Genomic DNA, 20,484 nt, shown 5'->3' on the forward strand with positions numbered 1-20,484 from the left:
TTAGTTAACGCCGGGCTCGGCCCGGCTTGTTAGCCGGCCGTTAGCAACCTCCCGAGGGGTATCTCGGCGCGCGTTCTATCTTCTTTATTTACACAGGGGGAAAACAAGGAGGGCAGAGGCGGATCGTGCCTGACCGGGTTCGGGCCCGGTCCTGCTTAGGGGGTTAGTTCACTGACGCGACCCCGTGCCTAAGGTGCACGGAGGGTTTGTCTGACGGCTTGTGCCGTGAAGTGTGGGTGAAAAGGCAGCAAGTCTATTCCTCGTCAGAGTTCGAGTCGTTTACGATCGGTGTCCCTAGGCGTAAAGTGCGTTCGTGGCGCGCGGGGCGCTGGCGGGCCGCTCTGGGGCGGGCGCTGAAGTAGTTGGTGGCTATCGAAAACGCCTCAAAGCTTTTCGGTTGCCCGAGGCTTGTCTGGAAGAATTTGCGGCGTTGGGCGCGGTCTGGCGGCCCGACCGGCCGCTCGTTATCAAACCACGGCCAGTTTCTCCACACCGCCCGCGAATAGCGGCAGTGCACCGGGTGCTCAGGGGAGGTCCGCTTCCAGCACCAGGCACACGAGGTGTTTGCATCCTGGTGGTTGAAACGGTCATGGTAGGCTTTGAAATCGCCGTGGCCGGTCCTCATGGCCAAATAATGGCCCAGTAGGGGTCTTGGCAAACGCAGTTCCTCGGGCTCCTTTCTCGGTGTGTATTGGAATTTCCATTCCCTATATGCGGGGGACCGTTCACAGAGTTCTTTACGCCACCAGTCCTTCTCTATATTGGAAAGAATGGCTCTGAGGACCGTGCCGGCACCGCTATACGTGGTTTGCTGAGCCCTCGGGTCTGGGTCCGGCGGTCCGGCGGAGCCGGCCTTGGCCAGCTCGTCAGCCCGGTCGTTTCCCGGGATTCCCTGGTGCCCAGGGCACCAACGGACCCGAACCTCGGTACCTTGTTTTCGGAGTAGATCGACAAGGTTATGGAACTCCAGAAAGGCCCATTGGGACGAACGCGGCGCGTCGCCTCTAAGACCCCAAATAACCGAGGTGCTGTCCACACAAATCCAGATCCGGGCGCCTGGCTGGGCCTTGGCTGCCGCCTGTAGCCCTTTTAGGGCGCCAATCGCCTCGGCGTCGAAAACGTGGCTTTCCGGCGTAATAGATGCGGAGCCTGCGGCAAATTCCAGGCCCGCCCTAAAAGCGGCCCATCCGTACCCTATCTGGACGCAGTTGTTTTCGTGTTTTTCCGAACCATCCGTATATACCACGATATCGTCAGGTGATACCATGTCCAGCCATTCGATAAAGCGGCGGGCCGCTTCCTCTTTCGGGACTCCTCCGGTGGGGTCAGTGCGAGAATCCGGGGCATTGCGAGGTGCGCGCAACTCTAGTCTCCGGATCCGCGGGAGAAGTTGTGCAGCCGTTTGCAGGGTCGTGGCCGAATGGCCCGAGTTGCGGGCACGAGGTGTTTCACGCAGGCGGCTGACAAGGGGGTGCCCCTTGTCCGCGAGCCTTAGTCGGGCGCCGTATTTCAGGCGGGTGTAGGCCAGCGCGACGCGGGCCGAGGGTAGTCCTGCGTCCCTGAGAACAGTGGACGAGGGGGTGGTTTTATACGCCGGGAGGATTGCCCGTGCCGCTAAAACCAGCGGTTTGTTCAATGCTTTGAGGAGTCCTCTTTGCTTGTGCGCTGGGTTGTACCATGCCTCGGCTGCGTAGGTGGCCGAGGAACCCACGCATGCCACCGCTGCCTTGCGAAGTGCAGCCGCAGGCGGTCCGTATCTTACTGCCCCAAAGCTCTTGAGGTGGGCAGCGACCGCCATTGCTTTGGCAGCCCTTTCGGCCACGTGGCGGCGCCCGTCTAACCGTCGGCTGAACCAAAAACCAAGCCAACGCATGCCCGGGTAGCGCTCGGCCCCGGAGGCGCTTTGTCCGCGTCGACCGCCCGGTAGTTGGACCGGGGTAACCGTTCTACCATTAATCCGGATTTCCGGGTTGCGACCGTGCCTTTTCTTAGTGATATGGATCACCTCTGTCTTTTCCGCTGCAAAATGGATCTTCTCTTCCGCCGCAATTTCGTGCATATCCCGGAGTTTATCTTCCAGCCAACGTACGTTTTCCTCCAACGAGGGTGACGATTTCCATGTAAGCACGTCGTCTGCGTATGCCAACCGCCACTTCGTACCGTTTTTGACGAGATACGCCAAGTATAGCATATATAGGATCGGGGAAAGGGGAGACCCTTGCGGGGTGCCGCACCCAAGCCGCCTAAAGCCCGTGGTCGTACCCTCCAGCCGGACTCGGGCCTGGCGGCCGCTTAAAAAGTTAATCACGAACCTGAGGAGCATTTTACTAAACCCGAGGCTCCGCATTTTCCGTATCAATCGCCTATGGAGGAGGGCGTCGAAGGCGCCTTGGACGTCGCATGCGACAAGGGTAACTTCCTCCCCGCGAGCTAAAGCCTGCTCGATATCGTGGGCGAGGGCACAAACCAGATCCGTCGCCGATCGCTTGGGTAGGGCACCGCCGTGGGTGCAGCTAAGGAGCCCGTTGCCGTGTATGGCCCACGCTATCCGGCGTGCAACGAGCCTCTCGAGGCCTTTTCCGATACAGGAGAGGAGGGCTATAGGCCGCCAAGATCGAACGTTGCTCCGGTCTTTTTTCCCCGTTTTCGGTAGCATCGCGACTTCGGCCTTCTTCCAAGGCGCTGGGAAATGCCCGAGTTCCAGGCAACGTTGGTAGAGCCTGCGCACCGGCTCGGCCAACGAAGCCCATCCGGCTTTTAGTAGCCGGACGGTAATTCCGTCGATGCCCGGGGACGTGCTCGTGACCCCAATGCAGGAGCGCTCCGCCTCTTCCGCACTAATCTGGGTGTCCCAAGGGATTTTAGCCTCGTCCGGCGACCAGGCCTCCAAAGGGTCTCCCTGCAGGTCATCCTCCGCCGAAAATCGGCCAAGCACCTCCCGTTGCAGTGCTTCCGCTTTTGCTAAAGGCTCGCTCACTTGCTCGCCGTTAATAACCAGCGGCGGGGACCGGAGGCGTGGTCCGGCTCCCAGCCAGCCCACCATGTTCCACAAATCCTTATCGTCGCGCAGTTGGTCGATCCGGTGCCTCCAGTACTCCCGCTTCGCGGCCCGCACCCCTTTCGTATAGGCTTTTTCCTCGGCAGAGGCGTCTGCCCTATTTACAGCGCTCCGTTTAACCCGCTGGAATTCGGACCAGAGCCGCTGGCAGTTTTCGGTCCACCAGGGAGCCGAACTGCCCCTTTTTCCCGCCGGCGTACCCACGACCCACGTCACTTGCTCCCATAAAGTTGTAAATTCAGCTACCCACGCGTCCAATGCGTAGCCATCGGCCGCGGATCCCGGGTCCGGCATGTCTTGCATGCCAAAAGCAAGTAGCTCCGCGAACTTTGGTAGCCGGTCGTCCCTAACCGAAACGTTGACTGCCTCCGGGCGGGGGGCGCCGCGCGTCCGCAGCGTGGTATAAAGGGATTCGTGGTCGGAGCCTGTGTAAAGACTGCTGTCAACCACAGTTATTGTGCTGGGGAGGTTGGAAAAGACCATATCCAGTAAACCCCCGTCGCGGTGGGTGGGCACGCCGATATTTCCTGTAAAACTCATCCCCTGGGCTTGCGCCCATGCCGTCAGTTGATCCCCTCCGCGTGCGTTTGCGCGGCCTGGCTGGTATGCAGCAGCCGCTACGTTAAAATCGCCGCCTAGCACCGTGGGTCCATTTGGCACGGTATTGCATACCATTTCCAGCGCGGCCTCAGTGCCCGGAGCCCTATATACGTTAACAAACAATATTCCGTTAATTTCGAGCCAGAGTATGTCCCGCGTATTTTGGCCCTGCGGTAACCATCGTTGTGCGGCCCCTAGGGCTGCCCCCTTCTTGACGTAGGTGAGCACCCGGGGCCGGAGCCCAGTCATGGCTTCGTAAGTGTTGGCGTGCCATTCGTCCACTGGCGCAAAAACATCATAGCCCGGGTGCGTTTGTGTAGTCGTATTTAGCCCGCACCATGGCTCTTGAACGTTAACCAGGTCCACTTTTCTCTGGTGGCACAACTCCAATAGGCTCAGATGCACACCCATCCTTTTACCTACGTTGGCCCAAACTACGTCGAGGCATTCCCGCTGCATGTTGCCGAGCGAGTTCTTCGTCATATTAATCGACGGGTTGCTTCCAAATCTATCACATCAGCGGGGCAAGGTTCGGCAGCCGCTGCGTCCTCCTCCATTTCGGCTGCCCAAACGATTTCGTCGTGCACGCGTTCCTGTTCAGCCTGCAGGAAGTTGCGGATGTCCGCCCCTGCCGCCTCGCATGGCCGCGCTCTTTTATTTGAAATGCTCGATCGGGAGCTCGAGGTTTGCGAATGCTGCGATGAGGTGTTTAGGACCGGGATTGCAGGTGCTGGCTCTCGGCGGGCCGCCTCAGCCCGGTCGTTGATAATCGCGGCACGGTTGGCACGTCCGATTCTGCGGATCCCCTTTAGTTTACGCTGTGAAGGTCGTTCAAACTTCCCATTTACCACTAAAGGTCGGGCAGGGCAATTCTCATGTCCGGATGGGAAATGGCCGTGGCAATTGACGCATTTGGGGGCTGCCTTGCACGGCTCTTCCTCTGTCGCATGTTTTGCTTCACCACATATGCCGCAACGCGCTTGCCGTACGCAGCGACGTATTTCGCAATATCCCTGGCAACCGTCGTGGTGGTGTGTAATTTTGCGTGATTTTTCAACCTTCCGCGCACGTTTCGACACTCCAAAAAGCTGAAAGGGCTTTACGGGTTGAAGGAAGGACACTATCCACGTGCCCTCAGCCGTATGTGGGTCGTAACCATGTTTGGAAATATGCCAGTTGACTGGCTGCTGGCCTGCTGCCACGGTAATCTCCTCCTGGATTACCTCATGTACGTCCTTTCTTCCGTCCAGGCAATTGAGCGTTCGGGGCACTCCAGAGACGGCGTATGTGTGCCAGGTTGTCGGGACAGTGACTTCCCGCGCGTCCAATGCGTCCATAATGGCCTTGACCGCGCTGGGGTTGAGGAGTTTTTGCCGTGTTTCCTCAGAGGCCACCGTAACACCCCAGCCCGTGGGGGTACGCTTGGCGTTTGGGATTTCACTGTGTGGCACCGAGACCAATTCGGCCAGTTTGGTCGTTACCGCGTATGGCTCCCTCGTCACCATCCGCAATTTGTCATTTACGCGGATCAGGATGCGGTTGGACGGCTGTTCTGTCAAACGTTTCGGGGCTTGGGAGCGGTCCCGGCCCGATTGGGAGGGAGTTGCGGAGCTGTCAGGTGCATTGCCGGGCGTCGTACGTATCGGGTACGAGCGCGTGGCCGGGGTTAAGATTCGCGTTGGGGCCGCCGCTGGTGGCGTGGCGGCTCGCTCGGCCCATGTGACCGATTTGTTAGTGGGCGTGCCTCTGCCTTTAGAGGCCGACGACGCCGTGCCCGTCCTCGTAATTAAAATGCTGCGCCTTTCGCTGGAACTGGTCGGCGAACGCGACGGGGAGCGCGAACGCTCTTTTTCAGGGAGGGTGCGACTGAGGAACCAGCCGCTGATCACGTCGTCAAGTTCAAGAACAATTCTCCTAAGCGCGGCGTCCTCCGGGGCCTGTAAACTTTCGAGCTTGGCTGCAAAGACCTCTTCGAGCCAGCTGCCGACTGTTTCCACGTTTTCCAACTCCTGCTGCAGTGTTTTGATGGCCAGGGCCGGGAGGCTGGAGTACCTTCCGCGGCCAGCCGGCTGAGGCGCGTTAGCGGTGCGCGTGTCGAGAGATACGTGTCCCGACTCGGCCTGGCCCTGCGGCAAAGCCTGCGGCGTGCTCTGCGGGCGCGCGCGGCGGTTTGAGACCTCTGGTGAGGCCATGACGACCAGCGCCCGGAGGGCGAAAATTCTTCAGCTGTTAAGCTTATTGGTGTGTTTGGGTGTGAATCGCTAACAAAGGTGGGTCTGACCCATGAATGGTGGAGGATGCTTGGGTTGTTGTCACAGAGATCTCCAAAGACCAAATTTGGACCTTTTTCGCGGAACCTAACTAGGCGTGGACGAATAGGTACAGGAACACCCCTTGACAGACTCAGCCTATCGAACATGCCTGAGGTAATACGTTGTACGCGTAGGACGGAAAAGCTCCCTTCCCTTCCCTCCCCTGTGTTTACCTGTATTTACTATGACGGTCAAAATTATCGCCTACCTCTCCTCTCATTCCCAACTCCTGCCTTATTGGTATTGCCAATCCCTAAGTATTTACTGGGACCTAACCCAAAAGCCATTTGATAGGGTGAGTCGTATGTATAATGATTTGTAGTGCTAGGGCTTTTTTGTCTTTGGTTCACATTATTTTGTCGTGCTGGTACTGCATAGGCAATCCAAACAAGATTCGCATATTTGCTCCGTTTTTATCCAAAGTGGTCTTGGAGTACCAGATCTGGGTCACATTTTGACAACGGACCACTAAGGCCCATTTTTTGTAAGTGGGCTAGGCACCAAAGTTCACCCCAAATAGATTGGTAAAATGATTGTCACCAACCTGGTACTATTCCGGTCCAAGGTTGATTGATGTTCTCTCCCAAACTCTGGAAAAGAACAAAACAAGGAGGGAACAGAATCATTTGAACAGTTCTGCTTGACCCAAAGCACGACGTTTAAAGAAGCACAGTCACCCAAGCGTATCAACCTTTGTCACTCCAAAATCAATGGCCTATCCACAACTCTGGAGATAGAAAATCTTTCAGTTTCTCATGTCCTGTCCAATTGATCTAGCTGTTGCACATCGAGTCCTGTGCTTGACTAGGCCTCCTCCGGACGTTTCTTGCGCTCCATATCACGTGCTGCTCCTAAGCTGAGGACTGGACCAGCTGACAAATTGGCCATTGGCATGCCAATACCACCTCCCTGCCCCAGCATCATATTTACGCCGGTATCCGTCTGGATGCGACAGCCTGATGCTGTTTAGACTGCAATGCCTCCATCGGGGCCTCCCAGACCAATACTCAAACTCTTGCATCCATTCCCCGATTTGAATGTTTGAACGACGACTTAATTGGCCAACGACACGCATCCATCCACACCGAAGCAATGTATCCAGCGCTTCCCGCATCGTAATGTTGACCCCGTGAGACTGACTTGAGCGCGGAATAACCCATGTGTCAATCAAACAGTCTTGACTTCTGATGTCTTCTCGAGTGGTCGCGTGAAACTGAAAAATCAAGAGGTGTCGGGAGTCATAGACAAAAACCTGCGGGCAGTCGTACTTGTAGGCGTATCTTAAGAGTACCAAATCTGTTAGTGACCGAGAACGCTCCGCAATCGTGATGTATGTTTACTAACCCTCTCATCTCTTGCCCTAGCCTTTTGGTGACTGTTCCCATAATCTTGGCCCCGGACCATTCGTCCTTCTGAATGACACCCCATGGCTTCAGCTCGCCCGCGCACAAGCAGTACTTATGACTCTCGACCATCAACGAAAAATAATGGTCGATGGTTTTGGAATCAGTGGTAGCCCCTGGTGGTCCTGATTGCGAGCGCTCGAATACGTTGAGCCCGTCCCAAGCCTGACGACATGGAAGAGACAAGTGTCTTTGAAAGTCTCGGGTAACGTCTGCTTCTTGTTCGATGAGCTCATGAAATACGTTCGTGCTAGATGTAAGTCGCTTCATACGATCTTCTGCTAGATTTTGAGGATGACCATATTTTTGACCGGGCCGTTCTTCGATGCAGCTCAAGGTTGCGTCTCGAAGTCCTGCTTTTACTTCAGGGAACTCTTGCACCCAGTCTTTCTTGGAAATCTTCGGGTCCTTTCCAGGCATTCTAAAAAAGGAAGCGCTGGGCAAATCCTCTCTCAGAAGATCCACGATAGAACTGAACATTTCGTTTTTGTTCTTGTGGTTTTAAGACCTGTTTAGGCCAACTCAAAGACCCTTTCCAGCCACCTTGCTGATTTTGCGGGAAGACCGAAATTTGTGCGTTTCGGTACTAGAAAGCGCACCGTCATCCCATTGTGCAACCGGAATTATCAACTACGTCAGCGGCAAACAAAGCAGCAATTACGAAAGGCCTTTGTCTGTCGGGTGTCACAGGTTAGGCAGAGCCGACGGCAACTTGCATGGCAATGCGATACGTATCAAATTCAGCCGGAGCGATAAAACTGCGAGTACCCGTTCGCTGAGACTGCCATGTTGCCACCTGTGGACAATGGAAAATGTGCTTTGGAGCCTAGTATCAATGCACGCCCTGACTAATCAGATAAAAATAGAAAATACGATCCGGATGTCAGCTCCCCTGAGATTAAACACACACACACTAACAATATAATGACTTTGTTGTTGACCGAAATCCTGGGAAATTCATCTCATCCAATGGTGGTGTGCAATCATTTCCGATACTGTAGCATTGAGGTAGAAAATGGTCCAGCCCGGTGCGATATATGATAACGACCCTTTAACGACAAATCGAACTACTCATTTTAAACCCATAGTCACCCTTCGTCGGTCCATCTCAGATCCTCTTCAGATGTGCCATCTCGTGAGACAAGCGCTCGTCGAGTGCAAATGACTCGACAATAAGCTCGAGCAAGATACACAGAAATAGGCAAGCCAGCTACATGCCCATTTTCCCACCTTTTTGCACACCAACAACGATTATAAAAAAGACGAAGGTACTACCTACAATGCCTGCTGAAGAAGTTTTCCCTAAGAAGCTTACGGTTTACCAACCCGGTTTCAAACCTAGATCATGGATACATAGAAAGGGTTCGAGAATGACAGAAATTCTTGAAAAATTTAAATGCCTGAGTTGGAGTGGTTTTGCCACATCGTTCGACATTGCCAAGCTCCTCTCTAGTCCCTGCATATTTTAACCTAACAGGGTCGCTCAGCATCTGCTCCCGAGTGATCTCTCGCTTGGTTTTTAAAATCGTAGCCTGGGCCCGGAAGGCGTCTATAATAGAGATGTTATTCGCTAGTAGGTACGATATGTAACCAGAAACGACCTTGCTACCATTTTTACTTGACTTTAAATTCCCAATTGAGACTTTCCTTTGTCACGAAATAAGCACAGCAGTTGCGTATCAGACCCTCAAAACCCTCAAAACAAACCTTGCAGTACGCCAAGATGCCCAGCGAGATCTCATTACGGTAAGATCCGGAATCGTCCCCCTTTTTTCTACACATCGCACTTCTTAATTGTATAAATTTCATACGTCTCCCACTTGTCGGGACTGTCTGTCCTAAAATCTCGTCCTGAACCTTTGCCCTCCCATTTTATCCTCTACCTTCGCTCAACACCTCTACACGAAAGCCGGACATCTTGAACCTCTAGGGAAAGCTGCCAAAGAAACGGTAAGTTTCAACCTGGACCTCCCTTTAGGATTTAAGGATAGAGCCTAACTCTTTTATTAGTCACACCAGCATACACGTGCTATTTCTCCAAAATGATCATGCAAATCATCCAACCGAGTTTGATGCGCGACGCGTACGACACGACCGGGGTGCCCAAACCGCCGCCGCCGAAGCCCCGTTAAGACACTGTTCTCGTTCGTAATAAGGTCTTTCGTGTTTCGTAGTGCTATTGGTACGGGTCATAAAGGAACGAAAATAGGAAATGAGCTACCAAACCTAATAATATGTCATTCAAATAAGTTGGGAGGATGTATCCGAAGCATGGACGGAGGGCAGATAAGCTCTGTTGGTATCTCAACCTTGGTTTTCATACGACTGATACTTTTTTGGTCAAATCTAATTGTGGGCTTTAGTTTTTATATAGGCATTGTTGATATGGAATACGTTATTTGCGCTGTAATGATGGATGTTGATGAAGATGAAGAAACATCCCGCCGGCTAACGTGCGGATGACCTCCAGTCGGAAAGGGGTTGAATGGAGCTCGCCTAACTGCAATTTGCAGGCATTTGAACAGAGGGCAGTAGCCGCATTTTAGTGCCTTAGCAAGCTACGGTGGATAACGTCATAACGTTCACCTCTATTACTAGTTCTGCAGAATGTGGCGTGTGACGGGTGTTGCGGCTTAGCTCCAAAGTCTACCCGTTTTCTATAAATATGAGCGAGGCGACAATTGCAGTCAAAGAGCCCGCTCGCATATCTGGTCCCCGAAAATACATTTTCTGCTACATAACGCGAGGCTTCCTATATTATTCCACGTCCTGCCCAGTCTTTTAATCACCATCGAACCCAAGTTCACTCACCATTCAAATCATACCAAATAGCTACCACAAACCACACACGATAAAAGATGTCTTCGAGCGGATCAAATGGCCAGGACCACGGCGGATCTGGCGGTAGCTCATCTGGATGAGACCAAATCCTGTCTCATGCCTCCGCTATCGGCATAGTCTATCAAAACTCTCCGGTAAGAGCTTTATGCTGCCCAATATTTCAAGTTTCAAACTCACAAGATGACCACAGTCCAGATACCCGTCTGACACACTGTTTTGGACAGCCTAAGGAAGGCACCTCGTCCTTTTCGTCCTCCCGGACAAACCGCAGTGATAGCAACCGCTATGGCCACTCGTCTGCTAAATTCAAAGGTGGACGTTGAGAGAGAGAACAGTTGTAAGGAGATTCGCAGCTTGAGGCGATCCAGCAAACTCGGCACGATGCTTTAGTAAAACGGTTTTTCATATCAGCCGCTGGTACCACGCCTTAGATCTCAGACAGACATGTCCGCCTCAAAAGACCGTCAGCTCTGTCGAGCAGTCGAAAATTCCAATTGTTTACAACCTGCCAGGAGCCTTTGAACTTCAAACGCTTAAGCAACATGGTCTGGCACACCCATATAACAGGAGCTGTATCGCTGCAATAGGGTTTTTGGATAACTAACTCCAAGAGTCTCAAAACCCGACTCTGTTGCATTAAAACCTTTTTCTTTGGCTTGTAGATAAAGCTTCAAGATTGACAAACGGAGTAGTGGCGCTGAACCTCAAAAACCTATTCCCAGGCACCCCCCGTGTGCAATTTGACCTTGACTCCCGTTTCAGAGCACATTGCGGCCGTCGCATTGTGCTTCGCATTCTGCTCTGAATCCCAGCTTTCTATCCGGTCGAATCGTTGCAACAGCCTCACGACCACGTACGCAGGTTTGGTCAGTGCCGACTGTTGGCCGGGGCAAATTCGAGGTCCTCCACCAAACTAAACAAGCGGGGCAGAAACGTGTTAAATCATCATTTATAAACGCGAAACAAGGACGAAAGAAAAACACAAGAATAAAAAGCAAACCTACCGGTATAAACTCCCACCCGTGCCTTTTGCCCTCAGCTTTAGGTACCGGGCCGGGTCGCGCGCGAGGTTGTAAAACACCCAACTAATGAGCGAGGCCGTGGTGTCGCAGCCGGCGAACAGCACGCCCAGAATTTGGTACCGAAGCTCGACAATGTCGGGGAAGTTTTCAGCCAGCGCGTCCGAAAAGATGTACCTGTCTTTTTCCTCATTTGCCTCGGCAAGTGCCTGTTTTTCGGCTGTGGCAGTGAAACCGTTGTCCAGCCGTCGGGCTACGTACTTGTCTAGTGGCATCACCTTGAAGCGGTAGGACTTGGCAGAAATAAAGCCCAGCTCTTGGATGGATCTACAAAGAGACAACAGGATCCTTGACAAAGCGGACGACTTGGGGCAAATATGCCCGTTTCAAATGTAAAGGGCGGTAGAAATCACATAAACTATAATATGTCCATAGCCCAATTAACATCTTACGTACCCGTACCGGCTCTATAACTAGACATGCTGCCTTAGATTCTTCATAAATTGCTGTAGAAAAGTATATACACGAGTTGAAGAGTCCCCCAATGTGGCCTCAAAAGATGTATTGGCCACAATTCACGACATCTCGGGGCTTAACCCGAAAGATCACGAACAAAGACGTGCGATACACGAGACCAATATGCATATAACCGCTAGGACTATTGATAATGCAGTAATAGCAAAAATTATATGTGTCTCGATGATTGTTGGGAAGAGCTCTGCGTGAACCGCCGCGCGCATGATGTCAAGTTCGGGGCCGTCACGGACAGCCAAAGCCTTGATAGGTGTGGGTGCGCCGTTGCCAATGGCGATGACGGCCATGACAATGGCGAAGACCATGGGAATTTTTGGAAGTTGGCTCTTCATTACCGGCATTATTGGTAAGAAAAGGCGGGAAAAGAGGTATATAGATTGTTCTTTCTGTACAATAGGAAGATTCGCAGTGAAGATGTTGCTCAAGGGAAAAGATTTGTAGGCTGTGCTTGTCTCCAGGTCAAAGCCACAGCACAAACACTGTATCGGCTTGGTTATATAGTGTGACATTTGGACCATGAGATCACCAGACCCTAACCCTGACCCCTGACCAACGACCCACCAGGGTGATACCTTTATCTACGTCGCGTCAAGCTCAGAACTTTGTTTGTTTCCTTTCTTCTGCTCAGAGTAGAATCTTCGTCGATAGATGCCAATAGACTAGCTTCCGTGCTATGCTTACCCCGGGCCGTGACACAATTCTACTCTCAAAAGAATCGCTGGCCTAGCGATTAACAAATAAGGCGCAACAAACTATTTTCACGCCGCTGGCGAGCGACGAAAATAAATCCGCACTCGACAGACCAGACCCGACCGGAGACTGACAAAGACGTCAACTTCAAACCCAGACCGACCCCAACCTATGCCCAGGCTGAAGGACCATCCACCTGCGAGCAGGAAATCACAAAGGTTGATTTCAAACAAAACGGAGCAAACAGATCGCTCCACCGACGACCCGACCCGACCAGAGAGTGAAACCGATTTCACGCCAAACACCAATTCCACCCTCGAAGACGAAATCGAAGTTGATTCTCTTTCGAACACCGCGTGGCCTAGTATAGAAACGCCTGAGGAAAATTTAGACGAATTCGAGTTTGCAGAAGCAAGGTATACAACACCGGAAACAAACCCAAACATGATGGCAGACGGAAATGACCTAGCCAGCGAGATCGCTAGGCTACAGGCAGTTATTACACGCCTGCAAACCGAAAGACAGAACAACCAACCGGAAGCCCGACAAGCCACACCCGAAAATAGCGCCTTTGGAGGCACCAGGTTCGAACCGACCGGCCTAGCCAGCAGGAAAGCATTTAAGCCGTACGGCCATAGCCAAGAAGCAGCCAACCCGCACTACAGTGAAAGAGCCAAAAGTAGAGGATCAGATCCAGGTACATTTTCCGGCAGTTCAACCACTTTTGACCGCTGGATTACGAAATTAGCAGATTATTTCGAAGAGGATAACACAACCTTCCGAACTGAACGAAGCCGCATGGCAAAACTGTTCAGCCTGTTGGACGACCGACCAGCAACGATGCTGGAGACCAGATACAATTCAGAGACCCAACCGTATTCATGCGTGGCAGAGATGATCCAGGTTTTGGCCACGGTGTACCATAACAGCAATCAAGCGTCCGAAGCATGGGAAAAACTATCAAAAATGTATTTTGAATGCGGACCAGGTAATGACGTTTACAGTTTCATTGCCGAGGTGAATGCTCTCGCCGATAAAATTGGAGTACCAGCAGGAGAACGCAAAACTACGCTGTGGCAACATATCCCGGCAGACCTCGATCACCGGCTGTTACGAGACAGCAAGGACCCCAGAATATCTTATGAAGAATTCGCAAATTTGGTGGCCGATGCAGCTCACAGCACTCAGCGAGCGTATCGGGAACGAGAAGAGCGAAAACAGAGAAGTCGCGGTAAAGATAGAAAAGAGAAATACCCCTACAGCCCAGACAAAAACAGGAAAAGCAATCGAGGACGCTATTACGAATCCAGCAACCCGAACAAAGGAGAAAGAAGCGACATGGTACCTAAAACAACAGAAGCCACAGGACGTGGTTTGACAGAAACTGAAAAGATGGTTCATTGGGAAGCCAACACTTGCTTCGCGTGCGGGAAAGAAGGACATAAATCATTTGAATGCCCCAATAAAACGAAAGCAGTCAGGGCCTTGGATTTTGAGGACAACCACAGCATTAATGACGAGCAAAAGCGATCGGGAAAAGAGTGAGACCGCCAAAAGCCTCCTCGGTGGTCCAGATGTCTACGATAGCTCAGATTGGTAGTAACCCACGACCTAAATCTTTCATCATTCGAACTCAGATACAGGTTAATGGCGTAGCATTATCAGTTAAAGCTCTTTGTGACACCGGAGCAGACATTTCTCTTTTGATCAGCCCAGCAATCGCTAAACAAGCCGCAGAACGGCTAGGAGCCCGGCTTCAAAGGTTAAAAACCCCGCTACTTTTGTCGGATTACCGCAAACAGGACGCAGGACGCATTACGCACAAACTAAAAGCGACCTTGGAAATCGATGGACGCCGGTTCAGCAACCAAATGTTTTACGTGACGGAAAGTGGACATGATATGTTTATTGGGCAGGATTGGCTAGTTGAACAGGATGTTTGGATCCACCCGAAAACGCAAACGTTCGCATGGCCTGAAAGGACACCGTCGCTGGCAAAATTCTCGCCAGCCATTAGACTTCCGAACATGTTGGACAAGCCCGATCCGGTTGCACAAGCCGATGCAGAGCGGCGCGACCGAGCATTCGAACAGGAAACCAAAAGGGTGCAAATACTTCGACGACCGTGGCGCCAAATAACCTCTTTAGAACCCAGACCAACGACCCCGGTCGTCTTGGGTGAGGACCGAGACGTTGTAAATATAGCCGCCCTTCAACACAAACTGGACACCGACCCCCGACAAAAGCGATGGAAATCGTGCCCATTACCCACGCAGCCCATCACGTTAGAAATTGGACCCGAAAAACCCGCCATCAGCCTATCTGCCGTCGGCCGTTCGTACCAATGGAAAACCAACAAGGGAGAACCAATCCCGTTCCCGGAAGATGAAGACCCCGACCATGTCGAACTGGTCCGAAGCAAACTGCCATCCCGACTCGCTCACCTGGAGGGATTCTTTTCGAAAGCAGCTTCCACTAACCTGCCTCCACATCGCCCAGGGCACGATGTAATTTTGGAGCTAGACAAGCCGAAAACAGGATCGCCTCCGACGTACAGGACACCTGTGGAATTCCTGCCGCTCGAAAAGGAAACAGTCGACGAGCTGCTGCGCATTGGGTTTATCGAACCCTGTATGCAGGCCGACCCAGCGCCTGTCCTGTTTGTACCTAAACCACACTCCAAAGAACGCCGATTTTGCACCGACTACCGATGGATCAACCAATTTTTGAAAGATCGATTCGTACCAGCCCCGGATGTCAACGGAACTATTTTTAATTGTCGCAATGCAAAGAGGTTTACAAAAATCGACATTATTCGAGCTTTCAACCGGTTACGTATGGCGGTTGGCTCAGAGTACCTCACTGCTTTTCGCACCCGACAAGGCACCTTTCAATGGAAGGTGCTTCCCTTTGGGCTAAAGGTCGGCCCAGCTTGGTGGCAGTCATTTATCAACGCTCAGCTAAATGAACTTTTGGACTTGTTCGCCAGCGCATACGCCGACGATGTTTTGGTTTATTCCGACGGAAACGAAGAAGAACATTGGGACCAAGTAGAAGAGGTTATTTACCGATTAAGCCGAGTCGACCTCCAGGGAGATATTAAAAAGTCTCGATTCAACGTTACCACGGTCGATTATCTTGGCATTGTTATGGACGCAGGTCTGGGCATCCGTATCGATCCAAACAAACTGCAGGCAATTAGCGATTGGAAGTTCGAAGACCTCACGTCCAAAACAGCCGTGCGTTCCTTTTTGGGATTGTGCAATTACATTCGAATGTTTTGCCACCATGCCAGCAGCGTCGCTGAGCCGTTGAACCGACTGTTGAAAAAAGACGCCAAATTCGCTATAGGCCCCGAACAGAGGCGAGCATTTGAGGAAATGAAACGTTTAGCCTGCGATGCACCGGTTATGGCATTTTTCACCCCAGGCCGACCGACCAAGGTAGAAACCGACGCTTCACGCAACGCGACCGGCGGAGCAATCTGGCAACAGCAACCGGGTGGAGAATGGAAGCCTGTGGGATATTTCTCAAAAACGATGACCCCAGCAGAACGCGCATACCCGATCCAAGACCGAGAGCTGCTGGCAGTGGTTCAAACGCTGAAACATTACGAACCAGAATTGTTGGGGACAAGCTTTTTCGTGATTACAGACCACCAAGCTTTAGTTTACTATTCCACAAAACGACTCCTTTCGACTCGACAGGTGCGTTGGGCAGATTTCCTGGCCAACTTCAACATTACGTTTCAGTACCGCCGCGGCAAAGACAACATAGCCGCCGATGCCCTGTCCCGCAAGACGGCAGACCTTCCAACAGTTAAAGCTCGGGAAAAAGAAGAACGAACAATGACTTTAATCCCACCTAAGAAGATCACACCTACGGTGGCCGCCGTCAGCACTGCCGACCCAAACGCCCACGTGGTGAGCGGCGCAGATTTGGTAGACCTAACGTTGGGCTCCACATCTCCGACCCCCCTAAAGTCCGGCCCCCTTGAAAAATGTAACGACGAAATACCCCTTTTATAAACCGATTTAAATGTAAACCTATCAACGCACAATAATACAATCATTGTCAGGCTCTCCCGGTTCGCTAACCTCTTCTCCATCGTTCAAAGCTTCTAAACAGTCCCTATTATTTTCCTGTGCTTCATAAACGTTTTTTTTGCTGACCAAAAGCTCGTTGGGATCCGGAATCACCCTTTTCCTTTTGACCGGCCGTACCGCCTCCAATTTTGCTTTTAACAAACTGATTTTTTGCTGAGCTTCAGCCAATAAGATATCCTTGGTTTCGAAGCTTTTTTGGACTTTTGCAAACAAAAGCCGTGAAGTGGCGTTACTTTTTTCGGACCGGGAAATTTCCTGTAGTTGAAGTCGAATATCTCGGGTCGTTTTAGGGGTTTTCCAAATAAGTAAAGACTGGTCGTTAATTTTTTGGGTTGGATTTTCCGGTGTTTTATCCCTTTGGAAGCCGTTATTTTTACCTTTTTCGACGTTGGCGTTGCTATTTTCTAATAAAAAAGGGTTTAAAAGTGGTTTTGCCAAGTTCACCGGCCATAACCCCGTCGTACGCCAACCAGATTGAATGGTTTTTGCTATAAATGCTTTTGATCTGGCTTTTCGATAGCAAAGTAGAAAGTTTCGTTTCCCAACAACCGTTGAACAGCAAAACTGGTTTACAAATCCCAGGTGACGTCGATAAGCTTCCTTTAACGGCCCAAAAACCGATAAATCCAACGGTTGAAGAACGTGTGACGAATGAGGGGGTAAATATAGGAGTTGAATATTGTTTTGCAAGCAAAGAAGCATAAATTCGTCCGTTATATGTGATCCATGGCCATCCAGAACTAATAACCGCTTTTCAGGGGTTAAAGGTTGGGTATACGGAATAAACACCTTTTTTAACCATTCGATACCTGTTTCATTATTTGTCCACCCGTTTTCGGTTGCATGAAATTGCCAGGTATCGAAAGGACTTAAATCAGCTGGAAACCATTGTTGCTGTACGTTTTTCCCCTTAAATATAACGAGGGGAGGTATAACAGCCCCCGTAGCTGATACACATTCGATTATGCTCGTCCAACCCCGCGTTCCAGGCTCTTTTCACTGTAATGGCCGGATTTTATTACGCCCTAACACCAGGCCATTAGATCCTTTGCCTTCCATTATACCTGTTTCGTCCATATTCCAACGGTTGGCCGGTTTTATAGTATCGACAACGGGATTTTTCAAATAGGACCACCAAGATTTAATTACCTCGGTTGTAGCCCCATTAACCCGGGCATTTTCTATTCGCCGGGGTCTTTGGGTTTTCAAAATTGGATATCGGGCTATAAAACGGCTAACCCAATGTTTCCCAAGGCTTTTTCTTTCTCCGGCGGCCTGAAGAATTCGTTCCGCAAAATAGCGTAGTTCTTGATGCGTTGGCGGAAGGCCTAACGCGGCCTGCGCAAGTACCCAATCTGCCAAATAGGTTTCCTGCTCCTGTGAAAGCCTTTGACAAAATCTTTTCGCTTGTTGAATTGACTGGGCCCCCTTTAAACGATCGTGAAGGGTACTCCGAGGAATACCCCATTTTTGCGAGGTTTTGTGAACTGATTTGCCATTTCTTATGTCAGAAATGGCAGCAAGAAGCTGATTTTCAGTGTACTGTTTCATTGGAAGGTTTGGAGCAAGAATCTTCAAAAATCAAGTTCTAAAGTGAAAAATTCGTCTAGATATTTATAAAATAAAACAAAGGGTTGACGTGGCTGAGTAGATATTTTTAGGGGCCGGACTTTAGGGGGGTCGGAGATGTGGAGCTCAACGTTAATACGACAAGAGAACGAAAAGCAAAAGCTAGGCCAACACCAAGGAAAGCTAGTCGTCCCGGAAACGACTTTAGACGGACAGATCTTTTTGAGGACCGCTCTGATCCGTGAAGCTCACGAGCCCAAAATATTCGCCCACGCAGGACAGAACAAGACGATACAATTGATCAAAAGACGGTATTTTTGGGAGGGCATAAGTCAAACCATTCGGAAATACATCAAAAACTGTCACGACTGCGAGCGAAATAAAGGTAGACACGACAAGACCCCGGGCCTATTGCATCCGCTACCGATACCGAATTACGTTTGGGAACATGTAGCAGTTGACGGAAAGGACATGCCCAAAGACAAGTTCGGATACGACTACGTGTGGGTGTTCGTTTGCAAGTTCAGTCGCCTGATAGCCACCATCCCAGGACAGAAGACCGACACAGCAGAAATCCTGGCCTCCCGATATTACCGATACCTATACCGTTTCCTAGGACTACCTTTCGTTTGGATTAGCGACAACGCCGGGCCGTTCATCTCCGAATTCATGGCGACGATAAATGAACTCACGGGTACTAAACACCGACACGGCAGCGCCCTGCACCCTCAAACACAAGGTGCCGTAGAGATAACCAACCAGGAACTGGACCAAAAGCTACGGTTTTATATCGACAAATACCAGACCAGTTGGAGCGTACATTTGCCTGCTTTGGATTTTGCCCACAACGCCGCGTGGCATTCCAGCCTTGGTATGTGCCCGTTAAAGGTAGTGCTCGGGACCGAACCCCGAAACCCGCTGTCCACCGACCTGCCAACCACGACCGTTGATTCAGACCAGAAACGAAAAGCGCTGCAGATCGTCCGCCAGACTAAAGAAGTCCAAGAGTTGGCTCGCCAAAACGCGCTAAAAACGCAGGCGAGGCAGGAAGAACAAGCCAACAAAAAGCGGCGACCAGTAGATTTTGGGGTTAACGACTATGTTTTCGTCAAGAAAAAAGGGTTTCCGACGACCGCACCGACGACCAGACTGGATTCACAGTGGACCGGACCATGGCAGATTCTAGAAGAACGAGGATATAGCTATGTTCTGGACGTACCTGAATCGTTTAAAGGAAAAAACTTGTTCCACGCAGACCGCCTCCGCAAAGCCGCAATGGACCCATTACCACAACAGAAAAGAGAGCCGCCTCCGCCAGAAGAGATCAACGGAGAACCAGAGTTTGTGGTCGATAAAGTTTTAGCGTCCCGATTATTTGGCCGGAGTAAGACATTGCAATACCAGGTCGCATGGCAAGGATGTGATCCAGACGACACGTGGTACCCGGCTGAAAACTTCAAGAATTCAGCGACAGCCCTTGACGACTTCCACAAGAAGTACAAAGATGCCGCAGGACCGCCGAAGCGATTGGCAATCTGGATAAAAGCCGCTGCCGAGGATAAGTTGGACGAACCGAATCAGGAGGATAATGTGGCAGAGCATGGAGATTTGAACGGTAAAAGGAAAAATCGACGACATGGTTAACTTGACAAGAGCCTCGCATGATCTCCTGCGTCGACATACGAGGTTTGGAAGGGGGTAGTGTGACATTTGGACCATGAGATCACCAGACCCTAACCCTGACCCCTGACCAACGACCCACCAGGGTGATACCTTTATCTACGTCGCGTCAAGCTCAGAACTTTGTTTGTTTCCTTTCTTCTGCTCAGAGTAGAATCTTCGTCGATAGATGCCAATAGACTAGCTTCCGTGCTATGCTTACCCCGGGCCGTGACATATAGGAGCTGTATCTAGTTATACCAAACTGGGGCATATTGGCGTAGATTGGTCTAAAAGCTATTCACTAACGTTGCGTACCCCCTGTTCGGCACCCCCCCTGTTCGGCACCCTGAAAATCTAACAACGAAATGCCTACTTTTATAAACTGATTTAAATATAAAATTATCAACGGACAAAAATACAATCGTTTTCACGCTTCTCCGGTTCATTAACCTCTTCTTCATCAGCTAAAGGTTCCAAATTTTCTATATCATTTTCCTGCAATCCAATAATGTTCTGTTTGTTAACCAAAAGCTCGTTTGGATCCGGAACCACCCTCCTCCTTTTAACCGGCCGTATTGCCTCCAGTTGTGCTTCCAATAAGCTGATTTTTTGCTGGGCGCTAGCCAAAAGGGTATCTTTGGCTTCGAAGCTTTTTTGGACTTTTGCAAATAAAAGACGTGAAGTAGCGTT

At 51.0% G+C, this 20,484-nt stretch overlaps 5 protein-coding genes across 5 annotated transcripts; 2 read left to right on the forward strand and 3 right to left on the reverse strand.

Moving 5' to 3' along the window:
• Positions 1 to 4,408: 4,408 nt before the first annotated feature.
• On the reverse strand, positions 4,409 to 6,190 carry MGG_17648 (uncharacterized protein; the record flags this gene model as incomplete). Its single annotated transcript, XM_003719482.1, has 3 exons — positions 4,409 to 4,453; positions 4,648 to 5,727; positions 6,179 to 6,190. 3 exons carry the CDS (start codon positions 6,188 to 6,190, stop codon positions 4,409 to 4,411), a joined length of 1,137 nt encoding a protein of 378 aa, XP_003719530.1.
• A 1,001-nt stretch (positions 6,191 to 7,191) lies between these two features.
• Positions 7,192 to 7,853, reverse strand: MGG_17649 (uncharacterized protein; the record flags this gene model as incomplete). The annotated part of the gene is made up of 2 exons (XM_003719483.1): positions 7,192 to 7,237; positions 7,315 to 7,853. The coding sequence occupies 2 exons, from the start codon at positions 7,851 to 7,853 to the stop codon at positions 7,192 to 7,194; spliced, it is 585 nt and encodes a 194-aa protein (XP_003719531.1).
• Positions 7,854 to 9,096: 1,243 nt separating this feature from the next.
• Positions 9,097 to 9,505, forward strand: MGG_17650 (uncharacterized protein; the record flags this gene model as incomplete). Its single annotated transcript, XM_003719484.1, has 3 exons — positions 9,097 to 9,119; positions 9,304 to 9,323; positions 9,384 to 9,505. The coding sequence occupies 3 exons, from the start codon at positions 9,097 to 9,099 to the stop codon at positions 9,503 to 9,505; spliced, it is 165 nt and encodes a 54-aa protein (XP_003719532.1).
• Positions 9,506 to 10,926: 1,421 nt separating this feature from the next.
• MGG_17651 (uncharacterized protein) lies at positions 10,927 to 11,508 on the reverse strand (the record flags this gene model as incomplete). Its single annotated transcript, XM_003719485.1, has 2 exons — positions 10,927 to 11,030; positions 11,235 to 11,508. The coding sequence occupies 2 exons, from the start codon at positions 11,506 to 11,508 to the stop codon at positions 10,927 to 10,929; spliced, it is 378 nt and encodes a 125-aa protein (XP_003719533.1).
• A 759-nt stretch (positions 11,509 to 12,267) lies between these two features.
• On the forward strand, positions 12,268 to 14,121 carry MGG_17652 (uncharacterized protein). The gene has a single exon (XM_003719486.1). It carries the CDS (start codon positions 12,629 to 12,631, stop codon positions 14,000 to 14,002), a length of 1,374 nt encoding a protein of 457 aa, XP_003719534.1. The 5' UTR covers positions 12,268 to 12,628; the 3' UTR covers positions 14,003 to 14,121.
• The last annotated feature ends 6,363 nt before the right edge of the window (positions 14,122 to 20,484 follow it).

Source organism: Pyricularia oryzae, chromosome 6 (genome assembly GCF_000002495.2).
Source record: "Pyricularia oryzae 70-15 chromosome 6, whole genome shotgun sequence".
Lineage (NCBI taxonomy): Eukaryota > Fungi > Ascomycota > Sordariomycetes > Magnaporthales > Pyriculariaceae > Pyricularia > Pyricularia oryzae.